The sequence below is a fragment of the Rissa tridactyla genome, chromosome 1 (assembly GCF_028500815.1).
Source record: "Rissa tridactyla isolate bRisTri1 chromosome 1, bRisTri1.patW.cur.20221130, whole genome shotgun sequence".
Classification (NCBI taxonomy): Eukaryota; Metazoa; Chordata; class Aves; order Charadriiformes; family Laridae; genus Rissa; species Rissa tridactyla.
Window position 1 is genome coordinate 134,155,378 of NC_071466.1, and position 21,309 is coordinate 134,176,686.

At 41.2% G+C, this 21,309-nt stretch overlaps 1 protein-coding gene across 2 annotated transcripts in view; it reads right to left on the minus strand.

Moving 5' to 3' along the window:
* The window catches only part of LOC128910749 (ephrin type-B receptor 5), a 74,393-nt gene that overhangs the window by 2,806 nt on the left and 50,278 nt on the right, over nucleotides 1-21,309 (minus strand). For both annotated transcript variants that reach the window (XM_054204378.1, XM_054204368.1), the window contains exons 7-15: nucleotides 8,809-8,933; nucleotides 7,541-7,703; nucleotides 6,593-6,707; nucleotides 3,780-3,835; nucleotides 3,547-3,666; nucleotides 2,890-3,137; nucleotides 1,748-1,963; nucleotides 552-701; nucleotides 209-402 (exon numbers count right to left, since the gene is read on the minus strand). In XM_054204378.1, coding sequence (XP_054060353.1) covers nucleotides 209-402; nucleotides 552-701; nucleotides 1,748-1,963; nucleotides 2,890-3,137; nucleotides 3,547-3,666; nucleotides 3,780-3,835; nucleotides 6,593-6,707; nucleotides 7,541-7,703; nucleotides 8,809-8,933 — 1,387 coding nt within the window. The remainder of the gene's footprint in view (nucleotides 1-208; nucleotides 403-551; nucleotides 702-1,747; nucleotides 1,964-2,889; nucleotides 3,138-3,546; nucleotides 3,667-3,779; nucleotides 3,836-6,592; nucleotides 6,708-7,540; nucleotides 7,704-8,808; nucleotides 8,934-21,309) is intronic.

The following is a 21,309-nucleotide window of genomic DNA, read 5'->3' on the forward strand; positions in this document are numbered from 1 at the left end:
ACACTCACAACTTCTCATCACCCATTAAGTGAACCAGGAAATACAGTTTTTCCAACACTCCCCCTCATTTTTTTTCCTTCCTTTTTGTTCCCAGCCTTAGACGAGAGGGTTGGAAAAAATACTATATAGCCTGATTTACTGCTTTCTTTTCCTCCTGATGCCTACCGAGACACAAGCCCTATTCTTCTGCACTAAATCCTTGTCTCACCTGCTGCTCCCAGTGCCAGTGGCTTTGAGGGCAGATGGCTTGCGGATCATTTTATCTAGGGCACTGACTATTTGCTCAAATTTGGGTCTCTGGACCCGCTCCTTCTGCCAGCAGTCAAGCATCAGCAGGTGCAAAACAGTTGGGCAGTCGGGGGGTGGTGGCAGGCGATAGTCCTGGTCAATGGCATTAATTACCTACAGGAAAAGAAGAACAAAGCTTTATCACAGCTGGGAAAATAAAAGACAAACAAGCTTCAATCACTTCATGAGGTATGACTTTCTTCTACTTGAACTGATACAGGACAGAGAGGTAGATGTGCATTCTCACTGCTTCTAAAACTTACATCCTGATTGGACATGTCCCAGTAAGGCCTCTCACCATAGGACATCACCTCCCACATGACAATGCCATAGCTCCAGACATCACTGGAGGAGGTGAACTTGCGATACTGGACAGCTTCAGGGGCAGTCCAACGGATGGGGATTTTGCAGCCCTAGAAAGCAGTCAGACAGCAACCAGAATGTCAGTGAGATAAAGACTGTTTGTGAAAATGACAACACTGAACTGATCAGATGCCTGTAGCACGACACAACTCTGAGCATGGGGCGCCTGTCCAGTTGACACCATCTTGTAGACATTGTTTGTTTAAATTATGTTCAAGGTTTCCACCTTGTTCTATTGACAAACATAGATGAAAAAACAGAATCGTGCCTCCTTGCTGTTACAAGTCCCATGATATAATAGATTTTCATTTTTATAGCTCTACTTTGCAGCATTTGAGAGGTGGCAGACAGTAAAATTCTCCTGAAAGTTACAACTGTTTGGAAATCTAAACCCATTTAAACAATCCCAACTTATAACATCAAGGACAGATACACTGAGTGGCTAGCATTAACTCCTTCTTCTTTCCATCTTGACCTCTCTGATCGCAGGTATGACCTGCCAAATGAGATATCATTCAGGTGCTGGTTCTTTAAAAACACATACATCTAAAACTTATTTCACCTTTCAGTGACTGAATTCTTTGTCATCCCTCACACACAAAATGGTAATTTCAATCTGCCTGTTATACTCGCGCCCCTTTTGTGGTATGTATAACAGGTATCAGAACTTCATAGGCAGTAATTTCATTTGATGGTTTGTTGTAAGCCCAGAAATATACTTATGTCAGTTATCTTTTCTGTAGGAAAAAACCAGCTCTTTCCTCAAAGGGTGGTAGTATGGGACTTCAATCTCTCCTTCAGTTCTTTATACTTTCTGATAACTCCTACATTGTTATGGGGTTTGTCCTATTCACCATCATTCCACAAAGAACGGCACCGAGACTCCATTTCTCATGCCAGAGGGGACCAAATATTCAGTTATTTTTGGTTTTTACTGGTTTGGAACAGATAGCCCACAAGATAGACAGAAAGCTCTAGCCCACTGGTCTCTCTGGTCTCAAGATGGACTAAAAAGGGTACACCAAATCAAGGAGGAAAATAGGAAAAAATTGTATCCGGCAGCACTGCAGTAACGCACTCCATAGCTGTAACTCACCAGAGCTCCAGTATAGGTGGGGTTTGAAGCATCATCCTCCAGAAAGCGGGACAAACCAAAGTCTGACACCTTGCACACAAGGTTACTATTGACTAAGATGTTACGTGCTGCCAGGTCACGATGCACATAGTTCATGTCTGAAAGGTAGCGCATGCCAGCTGCAATCCCCCGTAGCATTCCCACCAGCTGTAACACACTGAACTGTCCCTCCTTCTGCTGCAAGTAAGGAGGCAAACATAGGCTTTTATGACCACAGAACATGAAGCCAACAGGGAAGACTAACAAAGAGCAAGGTAACAAGGTGAATTTATGAAGTTAGAGAACATACATCTTAACTTCAGCCAAAATCTGAAGGTTCAGGGACAGCAAATAAGAAAGAAGGGTGGGCTTAAGGTAATGAATCTCAAATGAAGTCAGACACTGGTGATCTTTTTCTGAAGAGAAATCTCATCTTGTGGCCATATCCTCCTTTAGCATCCTACGCCTAGTCTCATTAACAACTAAGATGGTTAAATAAACATGAGCAAATCTGCTCTACTGCTTTAAGATCTTTACAATGGATTCTATGCAATTCTACACAATGGGTTCATGTGCTCTTCAAAATGTACCTGCCAAAGCATTTGTGGTTGAATTAGCATATGAATCAGTAAAAAAACCAAGTGAAGCGTCTATACTACAAAAACATCTGTATTTATGTTTCATTACTAGAAAAAACACTGGAAACCCTGAGTCCAAAAATAACTACAAGTTTCATTACTTCATTATAATGTTGCAACATTCAGTGGAATAAAGTCTGAAAATCATTATTAGGAAGGAAAACTTTGGAGCACGCACAAAAGGAACTGTAAGGCTGTGTACAGAGATAAACAATTTAGTACTGTTTACTATTAATTATTTGGGCTGGAGAAGTCTAAAATAATAAAGAAATTTTATGATGGGTGAGATTTTGGAATATTTTCACCATGTTGGTCCCAAACCACTTACTCTGGTAATTTGCTATCATTTCTATTGCACCTGAAGAGGGCAACTGAGGACTTATAGAAACAGGAGTGAAGAGGAAGGACAGGCAAAATTATCAGATCTGAGACCAGCACATAGCAAGATGAAGAGGTAACGGTTGTGGGAGACTCTGGTTGTGGTACCCTGAGGAAGGAATCCAGTGATCCATTCTCCATGAACTCTGTGACAATCATGACTGGTCGGCTCTTGGTGACCACACCCTCCAGATGGATGACATTGGGATGCTCAAATTGCCCCATGATGCTGGCCTCACTCAGGAACTCCCGCCGCTGTTCATCAGTGTAACCTGACTTCAGGGTCTTAATAGCTACTGTGTATTCACGCTTCCCTGGGTGTTTTAGGCGCCCAAAGCACACCTCTCCAAACTCTCCTGTCAGGGAAGGAAGAAACACACCTCAAGTAAGGAAACACAACAAAAAATTTTAGTTAGGTGCACTAAAACATTCCACTGTGTAAGATTTCAGGTGCTGCTTGGAAATAGGGTTACTAGGACTGTTTGGATTAAGGTAAAGTTCTCGATGAAGGCTCTGAATTCAGTCAGGTTGGAGACTACATCTTCAGGGTTCAAATGAGGAGCTCTGGATCTTCAAAGGGTGTTTTAGACTTGGTTTGGAGCCAGCATCTAAGGGTAAGTAGGTGAAGATGAATTTTGGTAAAAACGAAGGTTAGCTATCCTGAGACACTTGATGTACCATGGTTGGGTCCATTTCAGGCCAGTAGTGTGCCAGGTCTCAAGGTGAACAAGAAGGCACTTTGAAATCTGCAGATTCTCACACTACCTGATCCAATGACCTCCTCAATCTTGATGAAGGACACATCAATCTCCTTGGCAAATTCTCGAATAGCTTCATTGGGATCTTCATAGGTGGAAGGATCAATGTAATACTTCACTCCAAGTCCTGCAGTGGGGGAGACAGCCCAAAACATCACCAGAATCAAACCCTGAGAGATACGGGTGTTAATGACTCCTGAAGAGATAGACCCTTGTCATCCATTGCTCAAGAACACTTACCTCGTGCACTGATATACTGTTGCAGGCGGTCTGTGTATGGAGTCTCTCGCCTTTTACTGCAGGACATAAAGGAAAGAAAAGTCAAGACACACACACAAGAGCCTCTCACAGGATGTTGGGGTAGGCTTCGCAATGCAAGACTCAGGGAATCCTTGAATTTAGGGATAGAAGATGGGTGTTAAGATCCCGCCCATCTCTTGGTAACCAGTGCATGCTTGTTTTCTATGTGGTAGTTTTTACACCACTGTTTGCATCCCCACTTTAAATATGACAAATGATAGGGCCTCCAGCACTATCCTGAAAAAAAAATGTTATAGTTTAACATTACTGTTTTGGAAGTTTTCTTGCTATTCAGGCTAAATTTGCATTTTAATTTCATTAAATTATGACAAATTATCCTTATACTAATCTAAGGCATCTCCTGTGATGCCTTTTAAGTTCTTCAAAAACATTCCAAGATCTACTTACTCTAATGCTTAATTTGTATAAATTTCCCCCAAAGATTAATTTATTTTTCCTTCTGGTCTCTTAACAGCATTTACTTTGACTATTCTTTTCATAAGTGTGGTACCCAAAACCCACCACACAGAGCCAGATGAACAGTAATTTGTTCCATTATACTATTTTTGCATGTGCAGATCAAAACAGATATGGTCTTTATTATTGTAATATTTATTGCATATATGCTTCTAATTTCCAGTAAGCATAGGTCCCTCTCACCATAGGCATTTCTTGGATTTCATTCTCCTCTTAAATGTATGTGATTTAAACAATTTTTTCCCACATATTCTAGTTGTTTTATAAGTTTCATCTTATTCTTGGTTTGCTCTAAACATATTTTCCATTTTCAAGTCACTTCCTTTGTTCCCAACAATGTTCATATTTTTTTTCCAGAAATGTACACTTCATGCTAGTTTACAATCTTTTCTAAACCATATTCATTAGACCAGATTGTAAATTAAACCCTGTGGTATCCTGTAGTATCCCTGCAGTACGCGTGGATTTGTGTCGACTCATATGCATTGTTGTTTCAGGACCAGACCTTCTAGCTGGTGATTCAATTAGCAACTGAAGACAGAGTATCATGAAACATAATGATACTTTTCTTTACTAACATAACTAATTCAGTCATTCTAACAGGCAACTCTGTGTATTATTCTTACTTGTAAGGTTTAGATTTTAGATTCTGCTAAAATTGCAAAGAAACGGTTCTCCCTTCAAAATCTGTTCTGTTGTGAAAAGAAATTGGCCTTACTGAGGGCCTACGAGCTCTAATTCTGTTGTTGCATCAGGTATACATTCATGGGTTTTTTTATAGGTTATCATCTGACATACTAATGGTTTTCCATCATTTTAAAAAAAACCCAATAAGCTAAAATAGGTATTTCACAGTGTATACTGCCTGGAAAATGTGTACCAATGATTTACAAAACCAAGTTAAAATTATAGCGTTTGACTATATATATTCAACCTTTTAAAGAACTACTCATTTCCTATGGTGTTCCTCATTTCCTACATCTTCAAACTTACTTTTCTTATCAAGGACAAATTAAAATATAAATTTGGTATCTCCACTTTTTTCTGAACAACTATCTATTAATTGCACATTCAATTCAAGTATAAATTAATCTATTTTTTATGATATTTCCTTTTATGTAGATACATTTACAGAAACCCATCAATGTCTTTCCCCAACACAGTCTTGGTAATATTAATTTATTCTGGGTTTGATTTATTTTTTTAGAAAAATATACGCTTTATTGAGTTGTGCACATAATATTACATTTCCAGCTGTAACAAGAAATTATATTTTTAACAGTTCAAAGCTACAAAAGAAGGCAACAATGCAAGTATAACAATAATTGATAATTCTTTTCTTTCCAGAAAGAAAAATATTAAAAGAGAATATACACAGAAGAAGAAAACAAATGTAGAAAAGGGAAGAAAACAAAAAAGAAATAACTAAAACTAGATGTCACTTTCTAAAGCTAAGTAGTTTATACATTTTTTTAGGTCAGCAGAAAAAGCTAGAAAGTCCCTCTTGTGCAGAGGCAGAGTAGAGCAAAGATACAGAAATCCATTACTGGTAGTCTAGGGGATTAAGTTCAAACCTCAGCAAATTCAAGGTGCGGGTAATGACTGTTTCTTTTCTTCAAATAACAAACCCCCCAGTGTTCACTTTTGTACCTCTACAAAACCCTTACTTTTTTCTCTTTCTCTTTAAAATTTCCTTTTTTTGCCAGAACAGATTATCTCTACATTGACTCATCTGCCCTTTTTTCTTTCCAAAATGGGGAGCAGTATTTGCTTGCTTTAACATATATTTTATGAGTCAGTGTTCCATGGAACCATTGGGGTTGTACAGATTTTATTCTTCAGCAAATGAGCTATTGTCTCTTGGTCCTTGGTTAAAGGGTATTTGGCACCTTCTAAATAAGTGGATCTAAATATTTATTCCACCGGTCCTTCTTTACTACATTGATTCATTTTCCACTTGCTTGTCTAAAATGCAATTCACAGTCCTTTCTTTACAGTGATGCATTTAAATACTTTTTGAGCGCCAGCTTTAAAATGCTTTCCTTGTGTTCATATTGCTAACTAGCCGAATATCAGCTAAGTACATGAACAGTTTACCAAAGGAGAGGCTCCTCAGGTAGGAGTAATGGGGCAGGATCTTTCCTTAATTAGAAAATGGCATCTCAAGGACATCTGGGTAAGTGTAGATCAGGCTGTTTCCCTTGGGATGGGGTTATGTAGCGGGGGTAAGAAAGTTCCACTGTCTGCAGTGCACATGAGCAGGTCAAGGAATTCACCTCTTGAAGATGATGGCAAGGATGGCAATGGCAGCAATTACCAAGAAGGCTAGACCACCGAGCGCTGAGCCCACGATAAGCGGCAGTCGGTCCTGCACCATCTCCGAGCGCTCCCCTAGCAAGGAAGACACATGCATACACACACACAAATGCAGAGGACAGGAACTGTTAGAGTTTCCCTTCTACTCAACTAGGTCTTACACATAATTCCATCCCTACCAATCCTTTGCTTCACAGACTAGTCCTGACCGTTCAATAAATGCTTGACTTTGTTATCCCTTTACCCCTTCAGTCACTGTGCTTCTCCAGTGCCTTCCTTTCTACTTCTGAAAAGCCAGTGCTCCCTCTGAATCCACTTTTCCTTCCCCTGGTCCACTGACACCTTAGGTATAGGCTAGCTCTACACCTGGGCTTTGATCCCGTTGTCCCCTGTTAATTTAGCTTGTAGATGACATACACGAGTACCTTTGGTCCAGACCAAAGAGTATCACAAGGTAATATGTTGCTCTCTGCATGGACGGAGGGTGATACTGATGGAAGGCAAGCTTCTGGATGTATGTTCCGTGTATCACTTGTCTTTAAGACTTTCAGAGAGCTGTAAGATGTCCTCCAACAGCTGGAGACCAAACTGCAGCAGTGTATAGTGCTATGTACTGTAACACCCTCCTAAAGAGAGTTCTACTGACCCACTCTGCTCTGGCTGGTCAGAGGCGCAGAGCAACAAGGAGTGGCACTGGGGAATATGGTGTTAGCATAAACATTACGCTCTGACAGCATGAAACTTCTTTGACTGAACAACTCTGCATATGCAAATTATGATATACAGAAATACAAGTTGAGTAGGAGTGTCTGGTAGCAGTCCTCCAGATGATGAGCTAATACACTCAGGGACACACACAAGTGAAAGATGGTTGTGTGCAGATCTGACTACAAAATGGTAGCACTTACCTCCCATTAAAGTCTGGAAATACATCTTTCCACTATATGGGCCATAGCCCACTGCCGTTCTAGCTCGTACTTGGAAGGCATAGATCTTGCCTGGGCTCAGATTTGATATGGTGGCCATGTTGGTTTCACTAGTCAAGGTGAATGAATTATCCTCATCTTCTGCCTGTGAATGATAGTGACCAAAAAAGGAATGTGAGAATTCTGCCCACACTGCTGGCTCTCCTCATCAAGGAATGCTAGTTTCCATGTTGGCCCAACATTCTTTGAATCTGTTAAAGACCCTTGCAACCACAACTGCTATTCCAGACCTGACTTCATAGCATGCTCTTCGTTCCTCACTACTGTTTTTCATTCCCTTAGGCCTGGGCTTCCCACAAAGCTCAGCCAAAGACCTTCAGTCCTGACCTAAACAAAAGCGAGAGACAAAACTACCTTGTCCTGTGGTTCCTTGATAAGGATATCCATAAAAAAAACCCCTAGCCTGTCCTGAAATTTTGTTCTCTACAAGCTCCAAACTCATGTATTCTCCTATAAGAATCCAGAGCAAGAAAACATAATGCTGTAATCCAGGAAGCTGCTAAACATGTCATTACAAATAGCAGGCCCATTTATTGCTAGAAAAACAGTAGGCCTGAAAAATCCTGCAAAAATATTTATATGAAAGATTAAGAATACGGAATGGGAGCTTGTCTGAACAGCTCTACGTACCTCTTCCACTTGAATCAGTTGGATTAGGAGTCATGAAAGATGTGAATGGAGAACAACTTTATATTTGCCACCCTGTAATTCCAGCACTTAAACAGGTAACTGATATCCGCCACTTAGGTAATGAAAGAGTGCATTCCTCCTCCCAAAATTTCTTAGAGACACAGGACTTCCCTCCACAAACACATGACAATGTTGCAATGAGTCCAATTCCAATATACACATTTGGAAACTTCAGCTCCTTCCACTGTTACCTGTGCCAGTTGTGGCTAAACTTATTAGGTTGTTAACCATGGCTTTTTAGCTTGGCTACAAGTGTCTTCTCTTTTTTGATTCGCATTGTCCCCAGACAGTTTCAAGGTGGGAAATGAGATGGACTGATGTTAGATGAAGTGTATATTATAAAATTCTGGTTTTGCTACAGCTTGTTCTTCCCTTGTAATTGAAGCGTTTTTCTCCACCTTGTCCATCGTGATCCAGGGGTGCGCCTCCCAGACAGACTTCCCTGTTCTCTTTTGCATAACAGATATACAACAATCATCACTGCATCACCTTCTGCTCACCTTGTCGAAGTAGCGTAACTGGTAATCCAGGATGATCCCATTGGGCTGGTCTGGCTGAGGCCATGATAGCGTGATGCTACTGGTAGTACGACTCACCTGATGCATCATAGGGACAGCAGAGGGGACTGGAACAAAAGAGAGGAAGGAGAGATTGCCAAGGAATAAGCTTAACAAGGAACTATAATTGAATATTCATTATGATGAGTTAATAAGTAAGGTCAGCTCTTCCTTTAATTTCCCTTAATTTGCATTATGAAGTACTTTATAAAATAACCAGAAGAAATCCAGGCCCAATTCTACTCTACTGGGAGATACAGTCACTGACAACTTAGACAGAAAGAAAATGAAGAAATCCACATCCAACTGATCATGCACAGGAATTATGACATGAACCATATTGTAACTGGAACATTACCCTGATCTTCAAATTTGCAATTTTTACAAACAAGATGACAAGCTGCTCAGCGCCACTGCCTTGTTCTAGGATCGCGCTTGGAGGAACAATGCGAGAGTGGTCAGAGAAAAAGCAGAGCATACTACCTCTCTTCTGCTTCTCCCCCGGATTATAATTCTTTGCCTGGGGAAAAAAATCAAGTATGGGCTTGAGTAATGGAGGCCTTTCACTACCAGATGATGGCTGCAAACCAGAAGATGGAGGCAGACGAGAACACTGATGCGTCAAGGAACAGACTTTGAAGCATTGCTCAGTTCAGCGATCCCAGTTCAGTTGCAGATTACAAAGAATGAAAGCATCTCATTTTCATAGCCTGATACGCAGCCTTGTGTTCAGACCAGCTCCTGGATCTCAGGCCAACACCTGTCAGGACTGTTGCCCAGATGTCAAAACTGCCACTGTATTTGAGACTCTCAGTCCAATTCTGGGCCATTGAACCATAGAAGTCCAGTCTGAATGGGCTTCTAACTAGCACTACTGCCTGGAACCATCACCTAAAGATCATTGTTAAGTGTGTAAGTGTGGAAGCTTCACATATAGTTTTTCTGTCTGTTCTTAAATAGCTTGCTAAGTTTTTGTCTTTTGGTGAACAAGGCCAGCCTGGCGTACTACCCAGGTGGAGCTGTTAGCTCTCTTGATTCCACTATGATATTAAGTTCTTATAATCTGTGTCTGGTATTAATTACTGTGGGAAAATGTCAACTTCCCTTTATGTACAAAGCAAGGATCCGGACATCAAACATAAAAGAGGGCTTTGGAAGCATGAATCTAAACCAGAAAGCAAGCAAGAGCTTGTGTCTACCAATTTGAGAAATGTTTTGACTGGCTATTCTAAAAGCCTGAAGTTCAGTTCAAGACTTGTGTAATTGCCATTACTTGTCACTAACCCGAAATTCATTAGATCAGTAGGAAGGAAACAAAATACCATACTGAAGATAATATGATTAATGATTTCAAACACTGTTCACTGAACTAAAATTACATTGCAATGAGAAACAATCCAAGCTACTATTTGGGGCAGTTTTGCTTTCCATGTCTTTGTCCTCCTGGAAGCACCATTCACATGTTCTGAAGACAACAAAAGTACAGAATACCTATTTAATAACAGCCCCTTTCCTGAAGTAGTTACTTCTTCCAAAAAATGTCCTCAGATCAGGAAGGGGGATAAATGGTTATTAAAGGAAGTTGCATGTGAATCTTTCTCAAGAATGAAAATCCACTTCTACAAAAAACATCCACGAATTTATACGTACACACACACTCTCCAGGCTTGTGTGAAAGCTAAAAGAATATGAGTTTCTTCTTAGGAAGATACTTCCAAGGAAAAAATTCAGGGTACTTGGAAGAGAATCCTTCACCTTGCCAGTTGTCTGTCCATAAAGCTCTTCTCAAGTTTTGCTTTCCTTCTGCAAGCAAAATGTCATGTTGCCAAGAAGCCTCGACATAGAGGGCTAGAGAACGCTCGTTTTCCTGACGGAAATAATATTTTCAGCAACATTTACATCTTCCAGAAAAAGCATGCCAATGAAAAGCTGACACCTAAATCCACTGGTTTTACACAACGGACATAAACTTCCTTGAAGTGAGGAATGAGGCAGAGACATTTGGTAAATGATCAAAACCTGCTGAATAGCATTTTTTCCCCTCATAATCATGAAAAGGATAAAAGGAATGTTTTTAATAACAAGATACAATTATTCTGAAAGACACAATTCAAATGGGATCCAAACAGCTCAGGCAAGTGGGAACCAGTTAAAAATGTAAATGAAATAAAAATGTAAGAGTATAAACAATAAAATGCTTTCATCCTTATTCGCTTTATTTCTTACAATTGCTTGTCTTTCAAACAAGATTGCACAACTAATTCACCTGCTGATGACAATGTTTCAATAAGGGTGGAAGACAGCAGCAATTAATCAAGACCGTATGTAGCATTTAAGAAAAAAATCAAGAACATTGTATTCAAATGATGATGTGAGGAGAATGGGATAACTGGTCAGTTAACATTTGATCGAGACAGAGTTTGCTACATTTTAATGTTATGCAAAGTTTAACTTCCTTCTGATGGGACATAAAGCACACACTTTATGTGTGAGAGGTGCAAACCTAAATTCACAGCTACACTGTAACCGAAGAGTCCACTTCCTTCTAGTTTCGAATTTTGCAAAATGACTGGCATTAAATCTCCCCTCCATTCCTGCCCACCCACCTCTTTTCATTCCTCTCCTTCCCACCTCCAGCAGTTGTTCTTCCCACCCTTCTAATTTCTTCCCAGTCCACAATTTTTCCTGTACCTGGAAGGAATACTCAAGGTCAAGTAGCGACATCTGACCTGTATTTTAGTTAAAATATATCAATTCTGATTTTAATATATACTATCAATTTTCAGCTACCCATCAACAGGTTATCTTTTGCCAACAGTACAAAGAGCTGAGCTGGCACTGTGCATAGTACATTTAGGCACAGCGAAATCGGCACCAGAACAATGATGATACACAGTACCCCACTCAGATGGGCAGTATGCAGAAGCAGCACAACTAGTCGAATTAGAAATACTGGAAACATAAGAAAAAAATCACTGGAGTGGCTTTACCCAGAGTTACACTGTGTGTATCTCTCGACCATGCAGTGCAGCATTCTAGAATGTCCCTATTATCCAGGTATGTCCATCACTCAGGGTAATCGGATGGTGGTGGTGGGGATGCCCAGGATAATGCAGTCTGCTGTATTAAAAATAGTCATTTCAGTGGTACATACCTAATAAGCAGAAACTACTTAAGGCAGAAGCCTAAACCAGTAAAAATGCTCAGTAATAAAAATAGCTATGAATCAACGCAAGACAGTTAATCTACCTCTCTGAGACAGAGTTCAGATTTTGATAGGTGTGTTTGCCTCTCTTTTAAGGACAAAACTTATGAAACACTTGCCAGGAAGCTCTCCCACCACTTCAAGTAAAGGAGATATCTAGATTTCTTCTTTGAAAAAATTTATACTAGGGTGATGTGAACACTACTACTACAGTGATGTGAAGTGTGAACCTATTTGTGGGTGGAATAAGTGCCTATTTGTCAGAAGTGTATGATAAAGTTACACTCCTGGTGTTAATAAATTAGGAAATACAAAGGTCAAGGTTTTATGTCTTAAGAAAACACCCAAACTACCCTACCCTCTGCTGCCACAGAAGTGCTAGATGAGTATTTTCCTTTGTATGCATGCTGACTTTCAAATGTTTATAACAGGACATTGCTTTCAGAGCTCGTTTCCTACATACAAGTGTCCAGTTCCATGTTGATTTATCACTTTTATTCATTCCTTTCACATGGGCTTTATAAATGGAGAAATGCTAGGTCTGTCTCTAACAACAACTAAAATCACAGGGCCTCACTCAATCCAGTCGGGGCAGATCGACTAGATGATCGTTGTAGGTCCCTACCAACTGAACTACTCTGTTGTATTCTCTCCTCTCCTCTCCTCTCCTCTCCTCTCCTCTCCTCTCCTCTCCCCTCCCCTCCCCTCTCCTCTATGCTATTCTATTCTATTCTATTCTATTCTATTCTATTCTATTCTATTCTATTCTATTCTATTCTATTCTAATTATTCAATGAGTGCAAACAACATTTTGTGAGATCAAACCGCTAAGCAAGACTGAAAAAGGGCTACGGCTACTTTTTGTATACTATTTATAAAATAGCAAATGTATGGGAAAATCATGCACATATAAAACCTAATTAAAGCTGTAAAGCTGTCAAACTCCACTTAAATACAGCTCCCAGACTCTATTTTTTTGTGAGCTGTCAGTTGCAACTATTCTACATGGCAGGACAAATTTTTTCCTGGTAGCACACAAGGGTGGATTTAAGATATTTTGAGTACATTGAAAATGCTACATTCTCTGAACTACTCATGTTTGAAAAGTTTCTGCTGTTTTCGAGAAAAGATGAGGTCCTTGACTGTAGTATCTCCCCAGGCCAGCAACATGTGCTGCAAACCTAAAAATCTACCTAAATCGACAGACTAGGTAAGGAAGGAATGTGAAGGAAGTGCAGGCAAATATAAAGTTACATGGCAATCCCCACTTATGCAGAGCACAGCCAAGTGCCATTCTCAGGACACCAAGACCATCTCTGGCATGTGAGTGACATAGAATCCATATTCCGTGCAGATACCCGTGCTAGCCAGATGACTCCCATCCCCAGTCAATACAATCAGTGGAACCTAATGAGCAATAAGGCTCACTCTAAAGCAAAGACCCAAGCAGCAATTCAGTTACCCATGCATTTGAGAGGCCCCTCGTATCCATTCTCTCTGTCATCCAGATGGCATGGTAGGTGCTGGGTCTTCTGCTGTTCCTACGCCATATCTGCTAGCCCTGAGTAGATGTCTTGGCTACACCAGGGTGTCTCAGAGGGACTTAGATGCTTACATGGGAATAACTGAATGGAGCTGGCAGCTGGAAGTAGCCTCACGTTCGGAGGCACTGATCCTCAAGGGGGACTTCAAACACCCTAAGATCTGCTGGATGAGCAACACGGCAGGCCATAAGCAATCCAGGAAGTTCCTGGAAAGCATCAGGGACTACTTCCTGACTCAAGCAATAGAGGAGACAATGAGGGGAGCTGCCCTGACGGACCTCATGCTCACAAACAAGGAAGGGCTCTTTGGTGATGTGAAGTTGAAGGCATCCTTGGTTGCAGTGACCATGAGATGGTGGAGGTTAACATCCTGAGAGGGGTGACGAGAGCTAATATTGAGCTCGCAACACCAGATTCAGGAGAGCAGATTCAAGCCCTTTGGGGATCTGCTTGGAGAAGTCCCATGGAATAAGACCCTGGAGGCAAGACTGGCCCCCCAAAAGCGACGTAATGTGCAAGGCTTACCTGCTCCAGCTGCAAAAGTGGTGCATACCAACGAGCAGGAATTCAGGCAAAAAATGCCAGAAGGCCTGCATGTTTGAACAAGGGGCTCCCGGCTAAACTCGAACAAAAAAAGGGAGTACACAGAAGGTGTTAAGCAGAGACAGGTAACCTGGGAGGAACAGAGAGGCACTGTCCAAGCATGCAGAGATATGGTTAGGAAAGCCAAAGCCTGCCTGAAATCGGCAAAGGATCTGGCAAAGGATGTCAAAAGCAAGAAGGGCTTCTCTAGGTACATAAATGACTGAAGGAAGGCTGGAGAAATTGTGGGCCCGCTGCTGGGTGGCACAGGGAACCTGGTATCACAGGACATGAATGTCGTCTTCACATCAGTCTTTACTAGCAAGACCAGCGTTTAGGAGCTCCAGGTCACACGGACCAGTAGGGACGTCTGAAGCAAGGATGATCTTATTCCTGGTAGAAGATCAGGGCCAGGAATATTTAGGCAGACTGGACCTACATAATTCCATCCACCCTGATAGGGATCATGATTCCATGCGGAAGCTCGTTCATGTTCTTTAGAGGCCGCTCTTGATAATCTTTGAATGATTCTGGTGGCTGTGAGAGGTGCCTGAGAACTAGGGGAAAGCAAATGTCACTCCTATCTTCGAGAGGGGCAAGAAGGCGGACCCAGGGAAATGCAAGCAGCTCAGCCTCTGTCCCCTCATCCAGGTCATTGATACACATGTTGAACAATAATATCCTCATGGAGAACACTGTAAGGGCTTTAAGCACTGACTCCTCTAATATCCTCATAGACGACCTGATGAAGTATGGGCCAGATGAGCAGACAGTGAGGTTAATTGAAAACTGCCTGAACAACTGAGACCAGAGAGTGGTGATCAGTGAAATGAAGTCTAGATGGAGGCCAGCACCTAGTGGTGTACTCCAGGGGTCAATATCAGGTCCAATACTGTTCAATATCTTCACTAATGACATGGACGATGAGGCAATGTGCACCCTCAGCAAGGTTGTTGATAACACAAAACTGGGAGGAGTGGCTGATACACCAGCAGGTTGCCCTGCCGTCCAGAGGGCCTCGACAGGCTGGAGAAATGGGCTGACAGGAACCTCATGCAGTTCAACAAGGGGAACTGCACAGTCCTGCACCTGGAGAGGAATAATCCCATGAACCAGTATATGCTGGGGCCTGACCACCTGAAAGCAACTTTGCAGAAAATGTCTGGGAGGTCCTGGTCGACACCAAGTTGAACATGAGCCATCAATGTGCCCTTGCTGCAAAGAAAGCCAATGGTATCCTAGGCTGCATTAGGAGGAATGCTGCCAGCAGGTCGAGGGAGGTGACCTTTCCCCTCTACTCTTGTGAGGCCATGCTTGGAGTCCTGTGCCGAGTTCTGGGCCCCCCAGTACAAAAGAGACATGGACATACTGGAGAGAATCCAGGAAAGGGCTACAAAGATGACTAAGGGACTGAAGCAACTCTCACAGGAGGAGAGCTGAGACAGCTGGGACCATTCAGCCTGGAGAAGTAAGGCCTCCAGTGATCTCGTGAACGTGCACAAATACTTGAAGGGAGGATGCAAAGAGGACGAAGACAAGCTCTCTTCAGCAGTGCCCAGTGACAGGCCCAGAGGCAATGGGCAGAAACTGACACACAGGATGTTCCCTCTGAACACAAAGAAACGCTTTTTACCATGAGGGTGACTGAGCACTGGGGCGGGCTACCTAGAGGGCTTGAGGAGATTCCCTCCTTGGACATATTCAAAAGTGTTCTGGATGTGGTCGTGAACAACTTGCTCAAGGTGACCCTACTTGAGCAGAGGGGGTTTGCAGAAGATGTCCTCCAGAGGTCTCTTCCAAGCTTAGCCATTTTCTGATTGTGACCTGACAGCTGAATCATTCATTCTGCATTACTGACTAGGCATCCACGGGCTACAACAGGAATTCAGACAACTGGCTCACAGGTCACCACTTAATTGGGATTCAAGCTAAACCCTGCCAGGGCTTGTGTGTGCTTTCTAGGTATTTATGGGTTTTCTTCCCCTTCTGTCCCATAAGCTTCTGAAAGCATCCAGTGTCTCTCTCATTATATTTCACATGGTTTGATCAACCTCAGCTATGCCTCTGATGTTCTCTAATACGCCTCTATATTCTCTAATACTAGACCCAAATCTACCACTCTCACATTCTTCTTTCTCCTTCGTTACTTCTTCAGGTATCCTATTATGCTAATATTCCAAGCAAATGGCATGAAGACCCTAGCTTTGTTCCACACATCTTCCCACATATGATCTTCAAGGAAGATCGATCTGAATACAGCATAGAATTTCCTTCTTTATGTGTTTAATATCTTACCATTATTTTGAAAATGTCCTATGTCTTTTCCACAGACTTCAATTTAGTTCTAACCCTTTCTCTAAATACCCGAAAATCCTTTAAAAGTGTCTTGGGCTGTCTTCTGTCATAACCTCGTACTTTACTTCCTGTGGATGAAGAGTACTTTAGAAAGGCAAATTAGCTATTTTCACTTCCCTTACCTCTATTATTACTACTTTTTGTGTATGGGTTCCACTCATGCCTAATAAACGGGAAAAATTCCTTTATGCCACAGGGTGCCATGTTTTACTATGCACCTCCTATTTCTACTTGCTCAAAAAGTTTCCATCTTTGTTTAAGCAGTTGCTGAAACCTGAAATGTGAAAACAAGCACATTCATTCTCTGCTCGTGCTGCAGAGATAGGACATAGTAAAGAGAGAAACTGGAATAGTTTCTTTTTGTGGAGTGATCATAGAAATTTTTATGAAGTCCCAGTCATAACTAGGCGAATACGCTGAAGAGGGCAAAGTTGACTAATATAACTAAGGGAAAAATTAAACCTTAAGAGTATTTTTGTTGTTCCTATGTAAGAACAAAACAATACTGTTAAATTCTTAGGGATTTTGGCAAGTGGTCAGGGTTGTTCAAACCGCTTGTTATGTTGAAAATTAATGCAGTTCATTCAGCAGACAATGAACACAGAGCTCACACTCTACTTGTTTTTACTTGCTGGTTCTAGCCTGGCAAAACACAGTAGTATGTAGCTTTTGACAGCTCTCTTTTTATTCCTTTCCTGTTTTGATCAAGAAAATGCCTTGCCTCTGTCCCTGCTCTTGCCAGCTAAGTCTACTGGACTCTCTTGTCTCTCTTTGAAAAAGCAAACATCTTCAAGCAACTCATCCATTTCCCTTCATAATGTCGTAATCATACTTGGCATTTAATTCTTTTCCTCTTCTCACACCATTTCACCTGAAAATCTTCTGTCAAGTCCTCTTAAATTTCCTGGCACTACCCGTAACTGTCCTTGTCCCCATTCAGCCTCTTACACAAGCCTTCAGACTGTCTGGCTTTAATTCCTGCAGTTCTACAGATCTTCTGGTATTGCCAGGTCCCACTGCTCTGAGTCCAACTCATGTAGAAAGCTGCTACAAATCTTTTCACAGGTACAAGGCAACCTGGTCACATAACCTTTATCCTCACATATCTCCATTGCTCTCATAATGTCTGGATTCAGTTAAAAAAATCTACTTGCTTTTTAAAGCCTGCATAGATTTGCTCCAACATTTGAATCTTTGCTTTCTTTATCTCTTCCTCTTCTTTCTAGGAAGGTAACAACTGCCTGAATGAATAAGTTCAGTAGTGTGTCACTGGCAACAGATATTACTACATGCTTCAGCGGAAGATGTAAGAAAAAAATGGACAGGTATTTACAGCTCTGCACAGAGAAAGTTTTTTCACAATCCTTTAAATGAAAACCTGACTTCTGTCCTGAGACATGAGAAGAGATTGTTTTTTACCCTGATAATTACACTCCGAGATGTTAAAATAATCATTAAAATCTTAGTCAGATTTTTTTTTTTTTTAACAATAAGGTTGGATTTTAAGTTCTTTGCTTTTTTTGTGTCAGGTTCCCCTCTGTGAAGATGCATAACTCTACTACAATTACATAATAGCCTTTCCTCATGCACTTCATGCTCTCCAGAACAGCCTCACAACATCTTTCTATATATTCTGACACTTCTTTAGGTATTCACCCTCAGCAATTCAAACCTGAGCTGAGCGCAACTCCCTTCTCTCTTGTCTCATCTCTGGATAGTTTATCCTTCTGGTAATCTGCATGTCATACTATTACTATCCAAACAGGTTTTATTATTACTATCCAAAAAGGTTTCAGATGCTTTTTGTTACAGAAAGTTAGGTATTACTATATTAAAGGCAGTTTTTCAGTGCCAGCCCTTCTTATCCTGTCTTCAAACACATAGTCACTGAAGAGTAGGAACATCATAATCAGGCTACCACAGAAAAAAGTGATTGTGTAACCAAAGGATCCTATCACACTTCGAAGCAGGGCTAGCAGACTGTTAGGGGTAAGCAAATTCCTAGATGAACATTGTTTTGGAGACAGGAATAAAGAACAAATAGGTAGCAGGGGAAAAAGCAAAGCAGAACTGTTCCAGTACAGAATATTGCCTAAGAAATGTCTAACAAAGGGGCAGAGGGTGGGAAGGAGGAATTTTTTTGATCAGCAACTGGAATAAGCAAGATGCATGAGTAAGCAGAATATTGAGAAATTGCCAGGGCCGGAGGGTCTTTCTTTGGTCGTCTTTAATTCAATGTAGAGAAATTTTTTGCTACGGCCATTTATTCCAAAAGCTTATCTTTCTCCACTTTGCTTTTTTACACCCTTCATGCCTTCCTGCCCCCTCCTTGTCTCTTTCAGAATATAAGATCCTGAAACGTCCGTCTCTGTTTGAATAATAATAGTAATAATAATAATTGTTATAATAACACAACAACAACAACAATAAACCACACTAAAGTGAAAAGCTGCTGAAGGGATTGAAGGGAGGGGGTATGGATGAGACATGCCACGTGATAGAGGAAGCAGGGCCTTGTTAGTATGAGCTGTCACTACAAATCGAGGGCAGCTCATCTCAAGCTCATTCCTAACGATCTTGAGGAAGAGCAAGGAAAATAAATGTGAAACACAAAAAGAAGTCACTCGGTACACATTGCTGTTTAAGACAGTTGTCCTCCCCTGAAACTCCATCTGTGCACAAGAGAGGCACCTTAAAAAGAGAGAGAACCAACACACCCAGAGACACCAACAGACACCTGGAGGAATAGGAGTGGTGAGAGAAGTCAAACAGAAGCAAAAGAAGAGGGCAGATTTGGTGATTCCAGGTAGGAGAAGAAGCAGCCACTCAATTACATTACCTCAGATATAGGTGAAGAAGGCTGAGATGTGAAGCACGAAGAAAGATAACTCTTCAGGATGTTAATAGAACACCCACCTGCCTCCAGTAGAAGTCAAATGAACTGCCTGGAATTACTATACAAATTACCCAGACATATCTTTTACTGGAAACAAACGCGGATCACCCACTTGCAGCCAGCCTTTTAAGGGGACCGAGTATCCTATACATGCGCTACTACTCAGTGCCTGTCAGGTAACAATCCAGATGGAAAAACCGGACATTGTCTAACCCCTGGCATCTGCTAACAGTAGGAAATTACTTGGGGTGTATATATAATCCTTTCCATAGCATAGAAGCAGAAATTAAAAGATGTGATTTAATCAAGATCAAGATGCCACATCTGGCTCTGCAGCATTTCTCTTGAGCTTTATTGAAGCCTCGTTTTGCAATGGTTTCCACAACTACTCTGTGGAATCTCATCAGGAATTTGTTTAACATTTACACATTTCTAAATGTTTACAGACATTTTCTGTCACTCATTTCAAATTATTCCCCCTCTTTCTCCTCCTCATCACTTTAGTCCTCATTATATCCTCTTAAAGAAGCTGTGTACAATTCCTCTCCGTACCAGCTTATACATGCTTGTAAAGAACAACATATGCCTAGTCTCTTATTGCCGACATTTAGCAGAACCGTATGCCCGTTTGCGTGTGGCTCTCTCCAGCTCCAGTCTTTGAATATGATATTTACAGAAAATCAGAATTTGCTTAATGCTGGTCTCCATTCTCCTCTGCATTAAAGCTTTCTGTATGCTACCCATCCATATGACCTACTCTTCCACTGTTTAATCTCTTCCCTTCCTTTGCTTGCCCACACAAGCCACTAGTATTTTAGTTTAGTCATCTCTGTCATTTCGTTCCTAGTTACAGGGATCACAACAGCTTTGATACAACAGTACAACACATCAACACATTTTAATATCTCTATCATGTAAAAAACAAAAAAAAGAACAAAAATCCCACTTTGTTTCCTATTGACAAGAGAACAATATTCCAAGACCACTTATCAGAACAGCAAGGTTGAAAAGGCAAGAACAGGGTAGAAGAAAATACATGACATGTGGAAGAACCTAGAGTAATTTCAGTAAAATTGGAGTGGTGATTCTGCTTCTGGATCCTCTATCAAACTTCAGTTTAACAACTCCCCAACAATTGTAAAAACTGCAGTTTTCATATTCTTTTATGACCACAGGACCACACAGTATTAACATGCACCATCCCAAGGTCATGTATACTTAGTTGCCAAGTAAATATCAGTGTATACATTCTTTCTTGTCATACAGTGCCTATCTATATCTTTAACTGTATCTTCATCTTTAGACAGTGCCTATCTGTCTCTCTATTTCCCACTTCCTCGCTTTGATATGCAGCAAGGCAAAGGTGGACAGATTTGATGAAACACTCAATACCACTTGTTAAAGTGCAGTAGAGTATGAACTGAAATGAGGAGAATGGAAGGTGGTGTACAGGAACAAGAAAGGATGGAAAAACAGAGTACCTCGCAACATAGAAAGACAAAAAAAGAAAAGCGAACAGATGAAAAAATGCTAGGAAGACTGACTGAAGTATAAAAGATGAAATGGAGAAGAGTAGGATATAGAGAAGGTGAAGAGGGAATGAAGAAATGCTCTCTAAGAGCTGCTGTGGCAGCCTGATGCCCACAAAATCCCTGTCAAATCCTAATCGTGTCTCCTGTCCTTCACTATGAAGCAACATGATATGTCTGACTCACAGAACTACATCTCCCATTGCCATGTTCTCCAGGGCAGCTTCTGCCCCAACAACTCTTCTCATTATACAACCACATCAGCTGCTAAACTCAGTTTTTCTGCCAAGAGGGAAGAAAGGAAAGCCCATTCAGAGAAAGAAGGAATGAGAA